This window comes from Protopterus annectens, chromosome 3.part0, assembly GCF_019279795.1.
Source record: "Protopterus annectens isolate FY-2018-M chromosome 3.part0, PAN1.0, whole genome shotgun sequence".
NCBI classification, from domain to species: domain Eukaryota; kingdom Metazoa; phylum Chordata; order Ceratodontiformes; family Protopteridae; genus Protopterus; species Protopterus annectens.
This window is the reverse complement of record NC_056731.1, coordinates 588,795,617-588,808,874: the sequence shown is the minus strand read 5'-3', so window position 1 is coordinate 588,808,874 and position 13,258 is coordinate 588,795,617. Positions and strand designations below refer to the sequence as shown.

The 13,258-nt window shown below is 37.4% G+C and overlaps 1 protein-coding gene across 1 annotated transcript in view; it reads left to right on the top strand.

Annotated features, from left to right (window-relative positions):
• LOC122796481 overlaps window positions 1-13,258 on the top strand; it is a 506,341-nt gene that overhangs the window by 442,754 nt on the left and 50,329 nt on the right. The window contains exon 5 of the mRNA XM_044064991.1: window positions 7,658-7,774. Within this exon, the coding sequence (XP_043920926.1) occupies window positions 7,658-7,774 (117 nt within the window). The remainder of the gene's footprint in view (window positions 1-7,657; window positions 7,775-13,258) is intronic.

Sequence of the window (13,258 nt, the reverse complement as noted above, 5' to 3'; positions counted from 1 at the left end):
TAAATCCCACACATCAGAGGTTCAAAGCCTGGACCACCAACGTAAGTAATATGCCATTCAGAGCAGAGCATTTAAAACAGGCCAAAGATCTAGAACCATATTTGAAGCTAGTCTTGTAGATACTTCCCAATTAACAAAGAATGAAAAATAAAATTTTGATTGTACATGTGCAAGGGGATGCTATCTTTTTAAAACAGAAGAAAGGCAAGAACTGGGTAAGGGAGTCTTTCACAAATAGGGTGGCCTCAACATAAATTGGAAATAAATTGCTGAGGATTTCATAACTGAATATAGTATAGCAACAGTTTCTGTTAAGAAGGCCTTGACCTATCACATGACTATTTAGCATGACCTTTAGAGCTCCACCAATAATTTCATAAGCCTGCACCCGTACCTAAAGATGGGAGTACTGTGAAGTTCAATGCTACACCCCCTTCTTGCATTCAGATTTGTTATGAGCCTTGGTTATCACCATTACAAGCAGTAGTGTTAATGCACTGCAGGAAGAGGTGTTGTTGGAGGAGCAAAAACAACTCTTAATTTGCAAAGGTAATCTGAATAAGTTAAGTACTTTATTTGGTTTATAATAATTTCTGTGTACAGAGAGGTTTAGTAATGTTTCCATTGACTTCAAGCTCTTTTTCTAATTTTCATAAATGCACTTTGACCACAGTTTAGCATTCTTTTGTTATTTTACTATTGATAATACTGTTATGCTATGTATTAATGAGGCAGTGGGATGATTTTTGAAAGATCCATTTCAGCCATGGTCTGGGCCAAAACCCAATGCAGGTGCTTTGGGTTGTGTAGCAGATTGAGCCTAGTACATTAAATCTTACCTTTCCCTCTATGCATCCAACATGAACTAGATGAGTATCTGCAGATTGTACCAGTGCCTTCACATGAACATGTAGCAGGGCACATATACAGTGAGTATAGAGAGATTTTAGTACCTGTACATTCATCTTGGACAGTGGGTAAAGAGAAACGTTGGTACCTGTACACTTATTCTGGACCACCAAACTATATGAGATTGATTAGTCTCATTATAGCAATCTTCTGTGTTTAAGAGATGGATGTCAAGAAATTCAGTTCGAGAGAGAAATTTGAATTAATCTTGGCATCCATATAAAAGGGGGGTGGGGGTTTATGCTCAGGGATCCGATCAGAATTCTTTGAAGTGCAAGGATTTTTATTTGTGACATGTACTACAAGTTACAAAAAAAGTGTAATAGCATGAAGTGTTCAGTTTTGAAATCCAGAAAAGCTCTTGGTAAGTGCTGTTAGCTAGCTATACTTCTCTGTCCCTTTGCTTAAGGGGAGATTGAATTAGAACAATATTTATTTAAAAACTGTCCCTAATTTTAGTTTGTTGCATTAACAGGTATTTTCTGAGCAATAAGAACTATGAAACTGTTATCTGGTATTTGGTTAAGGGATACGGTGGAAGATACATAGAGGCTACATACAGTGAGATATAGGAAAATGTAAGAAGTCGGATGGAAAAATGGAGGGGAATAAGAGTGTATCAGTATCAGAGTACAGATCTTGTAATTGTTCATGATACCATAGTTAATATACCCTGGCAAATGTTTTGGATGGTACTCCCAAAGGGAATGTACTTGAAGGTTAAGCAACTTATGAAGGGAGAACATCTGGGATGGAGAGGAACCTAGAGCAGTACAGAAGAACATCTGGGATGGAGAGGAACCTAGAGCAGTATGGAAGAACATCTGGGATGGAGAGGAACCTAGAGCAGTACGGAAGAATCTTGGCATATCAAAAAAAAAAAGAGGGATGGGAGCACCAGATGTGCAAGCATACCTGGCAGCTCCACCAGTAGAGACACTAAAGAATTTCCAGTACCAGCAGGTGGAAAGGCATGATCAGGGAATGAATGTAGAGCTGGGTGATGGAGAGGATTTGGTTGGGGTGCTGCTAGGTTCTCCAAGAAGGGGGATTGATCCTGCTGATGAGATGTGGATATTCAATAAAATATAGCAGTCTAAAAAGCTAAGTGGGTTGAGGTAGCAGCTACTCCCCATAGGGGTAAAATGAAGGATAAATATCAAGCCTCTGCTGTAGAGGAGGAAATGAGCAATGGTGAAATATTGTCCTTGGATGGTAGTAAGGGGACGGATTTAAAAACTTGACTGAAATGCAAGAAGAGTTCACATTAGCCAAGAAGCTCAAGTGAGAATACCAAGGGGTGGAATAAGTTAGAGGGAAAAAGGGGAAGAACAGCCATTATTGAAGGAGATGGGGATGAGGGAAGTGGAATGGTGGAGATATTACTGAAAGCATAAGTATCTTGAGTATAACGGGTTTAGATGTTCAGAAACTGAAGGAAGGATGGGTAGATGTGCACGGGCAAATAACTAAAGAATGGTCATAGATAATACAGCTAACAGCATTTGTTGCAAAGGAAGTTGCTTGCATAAATACTTCAACACACCAACTAGACTAGCAAGAATGTTCCCTGGGGCAAATGAAAGATGGTGGAAGTGTAATATGGGGGAAAGGGGAATGTGGGATGACTTCTGAGACTATGCTGTATGGGGATGATTACAAGGAATGAGTGCAGGGTTTTATTAAATTAAATAAGTGAGGGTGAGGTACAAATTAAAACGATTTGAGTTGTGTATACGGATCAAGTGTCTGAGGATAAGAGCTTGGAGGGGAACGATGATGCTGGATAAGAAAAAAAATGATTAAAAAATATAGAAAATATAAACCCCCTGGAGATGATGCAACTCTGATGCCTAATGCCTTGGTTAGTGGGGAAAAGGAGAGAGATCTGTTTGGAAGAGAGAGATACGAGATGTAGAGTGAAGCAGAGGTGGTATGGAAACTGAAGGATAAAGGAATTATAGTTGTAGGGGGCAGGCTACAACACACATACAATACAGCTCCTTCATTCACTTCTGTAACAAATACCAGCACATAAAAGTACTTCAGCACTTCTTATGCGGTGTGATGTAGCAAACTATAAAACTTAGTTCAACACTGGATCCTGGAGTCTCATGGGCTGGCTATTATAAATGGCCTTAGTGAACAAGAAGTGACTATATCAGCACAGTGTGTATAGAAATAAATGCAACCCCTTTGACAAATATTTCCATACCTGACTCTACTGTATACTTGTTCTGTTGTCCACACATGCTGATTTTGAGGCACTGCCATTCTTCAACTCCACTTATTTCCTTCTCTTCTTGAGGTGCTAGAGCCCATCTGTAATTCCTTGAAATGTGCTTTCTCTACAGTCAACTTCCAGGTCTTCAGCCTGGTCTCTCATCTTAGAGCCTTCTCTGACCACTGTTTACAGCTGATTGTGGTGACAAGCTGTTTCCCTGGAGATGACATTAACATCACTGATTGTACCCCAATGCTCTTTCCTCACCAGGCGGAACTCCATCTGAGTTGCATGTTGGCCACTGGTGTATGTTATGATGATGGTGTCTCTTTCTGAACCATGTGTTGGTTACTATCAACCCATTTGAAAAACAGAAGTTTAGAATGGTCTCTACTACTCAATTCCTGTTGCCCACACATGAGGACTCAGGCAGCCCTCCTATCCTGTTGTCTGTTCTGATATATACATTCAGGTCACCCATTATCAACACACATTCCTGTTGTCCTACTTTATCTGGTATTTCCTGCAACTATTGACTGAATGCACTCTCTTCCTCACTATGACAACCCTGATGTAATGTATGGGCTGATATTTTGAATACTGCCCTATCATTAGGCTGGAGTCTGATTGCCATGAGTCTGTCACCAAGTCTGATGACATCCCTCACTGTCTTGTGAAGCCTCTCCCTCACAATAATTCCCAAAACATTTTGACCTGTCATCATCCTGAGTAGTAGACTCTAGATCCCAAGCCAAGTGGCTTTGCTGCACTGAGCTTCCATCTTGTCTCCTGGATAGACATAGGGTGTCCAGCCTCCTCCTTACCATCATGTCCTCCATTTCCAAGTTGCATCTATCAGTGAACCTACATTTAGTGTAGCAATTCTTAGTTCATGTTTTACAGTTTCATTGGTTTTACATCTGGATTTCGCTCAACAGAGCTATCCCAGGTAATCTAAGCTGAGCAACTGGGCACAGGATGCCCAGTAGCTTATTGACTCTGGACTGCTGGGTTTTATGGCATGCACACACTGGTAAGTATGGGGACATACACCGCTTCTACCATTAGCATGGGTCCCTGTTGTAGAAAAGAGTAGGCTGGGTCCACAACCAACTTATCACTGGCAAATATCCATGCCCATTTGGTGACATTAGTCAACCTGACTGAATCACCTAGAGCCATATTTACACCATTGAGTGGCTAGCAATGCCACTGCATGCACTCTGTGATCCATGCTCTCCTATCATGACATTACTGTACACCACAGTAGATGCTCAGAGGTTGGTTTATGCAACTCTCCCCCCCTGTAGGGCACCATATTGAATCTGTGCTGCTGCCTGCAGTTCTATTGTTTGAGTTTGTGATGGAAGCACTTGGCACATTTTTTGGTGATGGGAAGAACCCCACAGACACACAGGGTGGACATACAAATGCCAGACAAGATTGAACCTTGTATCTTGTGCTTAGGAGGCAAAAAACTTGACCTTTAAGTCAACTGCGCATAACGGTCATGTGCAATGTAAATAGATGATTGGAGTGTATTGTCATACTGTAATCAGTCAAATTAAATTAAAAATACATTAGTAGTAATTAACTACTGTTGTATATAGTACTGGTAGGACTTGAAAAAGATTATGTTCATAATTACCTGGTAAAATCATGGGAATGTTGATATCCAGTTAATGAATGTGAATTTTTCAGAGGGGGGATGTCTGCAGTTAACCTGACACTTAAATGATTTTGTGTGTTCTGTTTAAGATCAATGAAGATTATTTTTTTAGGCAGTAAACTCTTTCTGGCATTGACTGTAATGGTCCATGATTTACCAGAAAACAAAAAATTTTACAAGGGATAGGCAGAAATTTAAGTACTCCTCGGGCAGAAGGTAAAACACCTTTTAAAAGCTGCTGAACACTTTGATCTGTCTCATTTTTCTATTTGTAAATGTGGGAGAGTGAAATTCTAAAGCTGTTTTACCTTCTGGTGCTGTTTGCTAGCTGGTGCTGCCTACTGTTAGTAGTCAGAGACTGGATCTTAATGGTGCTTAGGGAGTCCTTAAACTTTAAGCACCTTCTAAGTGTTGACATTGGGTCTCATGCTAGGTAAACACTTATATTTTTTATGATTTTGGAGTGTGATTGTACTGCTCCATGAACTGTAAGTAACTCATAAATTTATTAATTTATTTTACATTTGTTTACCAGGAAAGTCCGACTGGGCAGGGGTGCCCTTTTCAGCAGGGCCCTGGGGAGAAAAGCTCCAATACAGTAATAAAGTGCAGTAATGAAGTGCAGTAGTAAAATAGAGTAATAAAATAGTAAAGTAGACAGTAAGTAGAGGTAAAATTTACACTTTATGGTAACAGTGGTGCACAGAGTAATAAAGCCAATATAGGGTTATAATGGCAGCAACATTTGAAGTTCATTCTGTAGTTGCAACAATATATAAAAATAAGTTTATACATGTAGTAAAAGATAGTGTTAATTCTCTTCTAGTGTATGCTTCTGGTAAATATAGTCTAATCACCTTTGTACAATGGTGCATTTGTATAATGGTTGTATCAGTAGGCACTCGCAGCAAGCTGTAAGAAAGCAGTACTATTAATGCTAATATGCTTCTGTATACTTTTAGGGGCTAGATGTACTGAATGAGATAGTTTAGATGAGAAAGGGGAGGTGTGAGTAAGAGCTTTTTGGTATTTACCCAGGAGTAGTACAGGAACAAGTGCATGAGTTGGATAGATGTAACTTAAGAAGGTGCTTGAAGTCACGTGAGTTTTTTTTCTAGTGACTGGATATTTAGAGGAAGGTTATTCCATACCTTTGTGACAGCAGCAGCATAGAGGGAGACCCCAGAGTTATATTTACTTTAGTAATGTTAACTAGTGATTTGGTGGCACTTCTTAGTGGACAGTTACTGGAATAGTGGTGTAGTAGCCCCTGAAGGGCAGGGTTTTTTTGGGGTGATAGAGGATTTGGTGGGCTATAGTAAGTTGATTAAAAGTAGGTTTAGAAATTCTAGCCAGGATAGTTTTTTTTAGGGATTGGCAATGGTTGGATCTATATAATGAGTCAATGGCAAATTTAGCAATTTTTTTATAGTAGATAGTTTATTTAGGTCACCTCTGTTTAAATTGGTTTGTACTGGGGATGCATAAAGTAGTGTGGAGATTACATGGGCTCTTGCAATAGCGACTTTACTTTCAGAGGTTGGGTAATGTTTGCATCTATAGAGGGTGCCTAATTTTTTGTGGACCTTGGTGATGGTTTGAGCTACACATTTGTCTAATTTCATTTTGTGATCTATGATTACTCCTAGTAATTTAGTTCTGATGATGGTTGTGATGGGGATATTGTTGGAGCATGTTATTGTAAATGACAGAATTGGGTCAGTAGCCTTAGAAGGATGGAATAACATTAGTTGGGTCTTTTTAGGGTTAAGTAGTAGTTGAATCAGCCGTTTTTCTATTTCCAAGAAGGATTCTTGGGTGATGTAATTGTTGGAGTGATGGGGCAGATCATATTGGGGTAGAATCTTTAGCATATTGGACTAGGCTGGCGTGGAGGGTAGCCTTGTGTAGGTTGTTGGTGAATATGGTGAAGATAAGGGGTCTAAGAATGGATCCTTGTGGAACACCTAAGTTTACAGGGAGAAGGGGATAGGGTGTTTTCTCAATTTACAGCTTGTTGACAGTTTGAGAGAGAGAGAGTATTTGAGCCATGAAAGTGTGGAGTTTGAGTTTTGAGAGTACAGTTAGTTTATAATGAGAAACTGTCTCAAAGGCTTTGGCGAAGTCTAAGAATATGGAAGAGACAAGATTACCTTTGTTTTGTTGTTCATTTACAGTGTTGGAGAAACTGATAAGGGCTGTAGTGGTACTATGGTTTGGATGTGTTGTGTTTCAGCCAGGAGTTTATTAATAAGTAGTTTAGTATTTGGGAGTGTAAGCATTTCGCAAGGATTTTTGGTAGGTATGGCAATTGGATGATAGTTAATTCAGTAAACTTGCTGACTTTGTGTATTAGTATTATATGTTGTTCATCTAGTGACCTGTTTATTAGCATGGATATGGGATATGAAATTGCTTTGGCTACAATCTTGAGGTATTCACCCAGGAGTCTATCAGCTGCAAGGGTAGTGGAGTTGATACAAGTTTATAATGTACTGAATCCCTCAGGCAATGCAATGAGATATTGCAGCCATTTTCTGCCCTCTAAATGTGTGATTATACTAAGTGGAAGTAATAATGACAGTATTACTGTAGTATTAACTGTAGTCTTGTCAAGTATAGCCAGCCACTGATGCACATTACTGCACATGGCATGATGTAGTAATATTGTGAAGTACTGTACATCTCTGGGCTGTCTGCTATTGTCGGTCAAAGCATACATTTAAAAGTACTTTTTATGGTACACCATGATGGTCGCAACTCAGTATTTTTCCTTTCAAAGTGGAATATTTAGAAAGTTTTAACTGTATTACATGTTATACCTGTATGCTTTTTTTATTCATTCTTGTTAACAGCTAGACCACCTAAATCCAGCAGAGGGTTTTCCCAACCATCTTCAAAATTCAGACCCACAAGAAGCGACTGCGAACGATCTGAAATACAGGAAGATCCAAAGTTTAATGCTAAACGAGGTAAGTAGAGTGCAGATTTCTGTTTAGACAATTTTTCAGTTCATGTTGATGGAATTCTGGATTACTTATAAGTAAGTTTAGGATTATATACTTAAAAGGAGATGGAGTTCAGGAAAGTCCAGTAAGAGCTATAGGATGTCAGGAACTGGGAGATGAAGAGAGTTGTGTGTGGTTGAACCATACATATTATAAAGAGCAAAAGTCTTTGAGCAGATGCAGACAGGACCAGAACAGAATGAATAAAATGGAGAAATATGTTCCCAAAGATATTTGCTAACCTTTTATCAAGACATCATGGGAATGTGGCCTTCATAATGGCCTTCTATCTGAGGGAGGGCGAAATCATAATAGTTTAACAAAGCTTGGAGAAAAGGTTTGTAATATGATTATGCAAAAGTCTTACTTTGTTAGCTGCCTGTTTTCAGCAGAGATCCAGGGAGAAAAGCTGCAAAGTATTGCAAATAAAGAGCTATAAGTTTACAATCATCAAAAAAAAAAATCAGAAGTTTAAATAATTATACCAAATTAGACATGATGTGAAAATACTGATTAAGAATATATACAGCTTAAATGACAATGGTTTAAAATTTAGAAAAAATCTAACTTGTTTAAAGAGAATTTAAATGTAAGTTAATGTAATACAAACAGGAATTTCAATATGAAGTGGGAGAAAAACAGGGTTATGACTCATTTAGAGTGGCCATTCTACCCTTTCCTTAGTGCAGTATAGGATCTTCTGAGACCTTAAGTAAATGACTGATTCCACTCAGATGCTGTGCTACCTTCAAGGTACAGGGATGATTTTCCCACCTCCATTTCCTAATGTACGACTATGATCATGTCACTTAAGGGGTTCTGGATCACCCTTGAAAAGAAACGTATGTCCAGTGGGCTTAGTCAATTTAAAAAAATGTATATAAAAAAAAATGGATTCTCTTCCAGTAGTGGGTTAATATAGCCCTATATGTTCAGACCTAGGAAGGGCTCTACAAAACAAATAACTGGATAACTGCTGCATACTCTTCTAACATTTAAGTAATCTGTATTAAAGAAGGTGGTCTTAGCAACCATGACTCCTTAAGTCCCCACTACAAGCATGCTGCTTGAGAATTTGACCCATATCCTTTTTTCGATGCAGAGAACTCTTTCTTCTTGGTACAGTAGATTGGTGTCCCATGTTCACCTTACAGTCAGTAGAAGGCTGTTTCTTGCTTTAAGACTCTCTTTTATTCCATCGCCCCTAAGAAAGCAACTTCCTAGAAGCTTCTTACCTTAAGGTAATGAAATGCAGGGCTGAGATAACTGGGGAATGGAAAATTGTACTGGCAAAAATAACTTTTACAAAATGTGCACATTTGCTACCAGTGGCGGCTGGTGACTTCAAATCACAGGGGGGCTGCAGGAGACAGCTGAATGGGTGGGGTCATGGGGAAGGGGTGTGGTCAACCAGAAAGGGGAGGAGCTATGCACAAAACCACAAAAAACTAACTTTAATTAAATACGCTGCCCTGGGTGGCAAACCATCATTATGAAAGTCAAATCAAGACAAAAATAAGTGTAGAATAATAAAAATATTTCAATGCATTGGCTGTATGATAGCTTACTTAATATCTAGATGGAAACAAAAGGTTGTGAGGCATGAAAAAATAAATTACTTTTTAAATACATTACTGGAATGCCAGTCAAAATCAAGTATAAGAAAAATCAGAAGCACTCAACTCAAACCACTTCTCCTTGCACTGCAGTTCTAATTATAATATATTCAGCTTTATTAAAGTACCAAGTAACATGCTGAAAGTAGAAATCTATGTGATGCCCCCACTTGTAAAAATGTTTCTTATCCAAAAAAGACCTGCTGCCTGACAACTTGTTTCATGGGGAAAACATGATAAAAGTAAAAAAATGAAAAGCAAACAAGAAACAAGCTCAAGATACATTGCTTAAAGGATTACTCTACAGGTTATGGACCACACATGATTGGCATTCTGTTTAGAAAAAGATTAAACTCTGTAGAGATGACTGGAAGTCTCCAACAAGTGTAATGAGCTTTTTAAAATAATGGAATCCTGTCCTTTAATACCCAAGGCTTATACATTATCTAGTCAAGTATTCTCTGCATGGCAACAACAGAAAGGCTTTCAATGTTGGCAATTCTTTAACAGTATGCTTATTATAACTTACTTGCATCTTACGATCTCAGACAAGCTTATCTTATGGTCATTAAAGCATTGCTACTTAAACACAGAGCAACAGGCACTTTGAGTAATAAGCATAAATCTGAGTAATAAGCATAAATCAACAGTACAAAAATATGACAGAAACCAGACCATTCTGCAAAATCAAGGACAGATGAAAAGCCACTGTAGTACTTATGCAGTGTGTCCTCCCCATCCAAGGTAGATACAACTACTCCTTGCCTTGCTTGGACACATCCAGAGTCACTACATGGGGGAGTGGGGTGCAACAAGCATGTCACAATTTGAAATCTCTCTGGCTGACTGTGATGGCCCTGACACATTTGTCATACCTCTCAACCTCAAGAGCAAGAAATCTGGACAAAGCCATACACAGAAGTGGGACAAAGGCCCAAAAATAAGGACAATTTTTAAATATTGCTCTAATAAACTTAAAACCAAAAAACAGGACTTGCACGAGTGCCCAAATGAAGGTCAAAAACCAAACTCCTTAGATAAGCACAAGCACTTTATTTCCTTAACGCTGCAACACAAAAGAATACGTTTTCGACATAGAATCCAAGTCTTCATCAGAGATGAACAAATCACAGTAGACCTTACATCATTTTATACCATTCAACCTGTGCAAAATACAATAATTGATCATTAACATACCTTAATTGAACAAACAATTTAAAGGTAAAAAAGTGTAATAAAAGTTTCTCATTTAAAAAAACTTTAAAATCATTATTAAAATACGATCCATGAAATAATTATAAATATAAATATAAGTATAAGTAATATAATTCAACATTTTATACTTTGGCTTTAAATTCATATAACATAAAACTGCATTTATTTCTTTTTCATTTTAAAAAAAGCTACCTTTTGTATTCCTTAATGTTAAACATATACCTATAACCCTTGTATTTAGTGCCATCTTGTGGCTATACCTCAAATTACAATTTAGCAGCCCTTAGTTTCAAAACTGAAGTAATGGAAATCATATCATTTAAACCTGGGGGTTTAGTGGAATCTAAAACAATCTGCCAAAATAACTCCCTATATTCGAGTTATGCCTCCCACATACCCCCTCTCAATTCCTTGGGTACTATTTCCAAAACATAAAAAAGAAAAGTTGCTTGCGGACAAATCAAAGTATGTCTGTAAAGGGCGTTTTTATTATTTTGCTTCCTAATTTCATAACTGTGTTCATAAATACGATTTCTTAATTTTCTCTCCGTTTTGCCTATGTAGAATGAAGTACAAACCTTACAAGTAGCCATATATACCACACCATTAGTGTTACAGTTGGAAAAACATTTGCTGGTAATCTCCCTATTTCTTGATGTAACTAGAATACTACCCTTGTTATGTATTAAAGGGCATTGTGGACAACGACCACATTTAAAAGTACCGGGTCTTTTTGAAGAAGTATTTGCTTTCCCAAACTCAAAAAATTGTTTGAAATTTACATCCTTACGGAAAATAAATGTCAGATCTTTATTTTTAAGTGTCTCAAGGTCAGAAATCTATGTAAACCTGTTCCATTCTCTAGTTATAATTTGTTTTATTGCCCCTGCATCTCCTGAAAAATCCATAATATATGCGTCATCCCATTTGTTCTCTTCTTGGGTGTTAGTATTAACTTTAATAAGCTCATAATTAGATTTTTCCAAGAATGGGAGCAAACCTGTTGTTCCTTTCCAAAACCACTGACTCCATTATTTCTTGTAATAAAGAATTTGGGTAACCACGTTTACTAAACATTTCCATTAATTTTACACACTCAGTTGTAAAATCTTCTTCACCAGATGTCATCCTGCTCACCCTGACCAACTGTCCTTTAACCAAGTTCTTTTTCTGAAAATAAGGGTGACTACTCTGGAAATGTAGATGAGAGTTGGAAAATGTTTCCTTTCGATGGATGCATGATGCAAAACCACCTGGTTCTTTCTTAATGTTAACATCCAAATAAGTAAGATTTTCAGTATTATAAGTGTAAGTAAAATCCAAAAAGTTTGTGGTGTTTTTAATATAATGCAAAAACTCTATAAATTTCTCATGAGTGTCTGTCCAAAAAATCACTATGTCGTCCAAGAATCTTTTATATAAGGACCAACGATCTATGAAAGGACAGTTTAAAATGTAAAGTTGTTCCCATCTTGACAAAACTAGATTTGCATATGTGGGGACACATTTGGCCCCCATTGCTTACCCCTCTTTTCTGTTGAAAAAATTCCCCCTGGAAAGACATAAAGTTGTTCTGAAGAATTACATCCATAAAAAGTTAAACAATTCCTAGTCATTTGACGTAAACATTTTACTGTCTCTCATGATGTCTTCGAACCACTGAAGCCCTATGTCATGGGGGATTGATCCAAACAGATCAACAACATCAAGAGTAACAAAAGCCAAGTCTGCTGAGTGTAATTCTGGTTTAACACATCTGAGAAAATCCCATGAGTCTTTCAGAATCAGTGGGCTATCGTATGACAACTTTTTAAATTTTTCATCCACAAATTTAGCTAAAGAGGATGTAACTGAACCCTCAGATGCCACAATAAGCCTAAGTGGCGGATTATTTGGGTCCTTATGTACCTTTGGAATTCCAAAGACTGATGGAACCCTTGGCTGTAAATTCAAAAGAAAATTATAGGTATCTTTGTCAATGGACCCCTCAAGTAATAAATCATAAAGTAATAGTTTAACCTTTGAATTTGCTAAATTGACCTCATTGATAGAAGCTCGTGAATATTTATCTGTGTCATTTAGTAAATCCTTCATTTTAGATTCATACAAAATGTAATCCATTAAAACTGTGCCGCCCCCTTTGTCCGGGTGCATAATTCTAATATCCTTATTATTTCTTAATTCATTTAATATTCCCCTTTCCGCTTCAGTAAGATTAGAAAAAATCCTGTGTTCAGATACAACCTTCCTGATTTCTCTTTCTAATATAAAATCAAGATTTTTCAACTGTGGGTGTAATGGTGGGTTCATCGTGCTTTTCCTCTTTAGTGTGGCTGTTTGCCTAGGTAATGTGTTATTATCCTGAAATATTAAAGAAAAATTCATTTTCCTGAGAAACATTTTTAAATCTAAAATAGATCTAGGTAGACTAGCTTTTCTAGTAGGAATAAATTTAAAACCTTTTGACAAAAGATGAAAATGCCCTTCATTTAGTTCTATGTTACTGTAGTTAAAAATCTTAAAATCATCTAATGTAAAAATATTACCTTGTCTGAAAATAGTTGTATTATTTTGTCCTTCCAGAGTTAATGATAGTTCCGTCTGAAGTTGGGTTTGT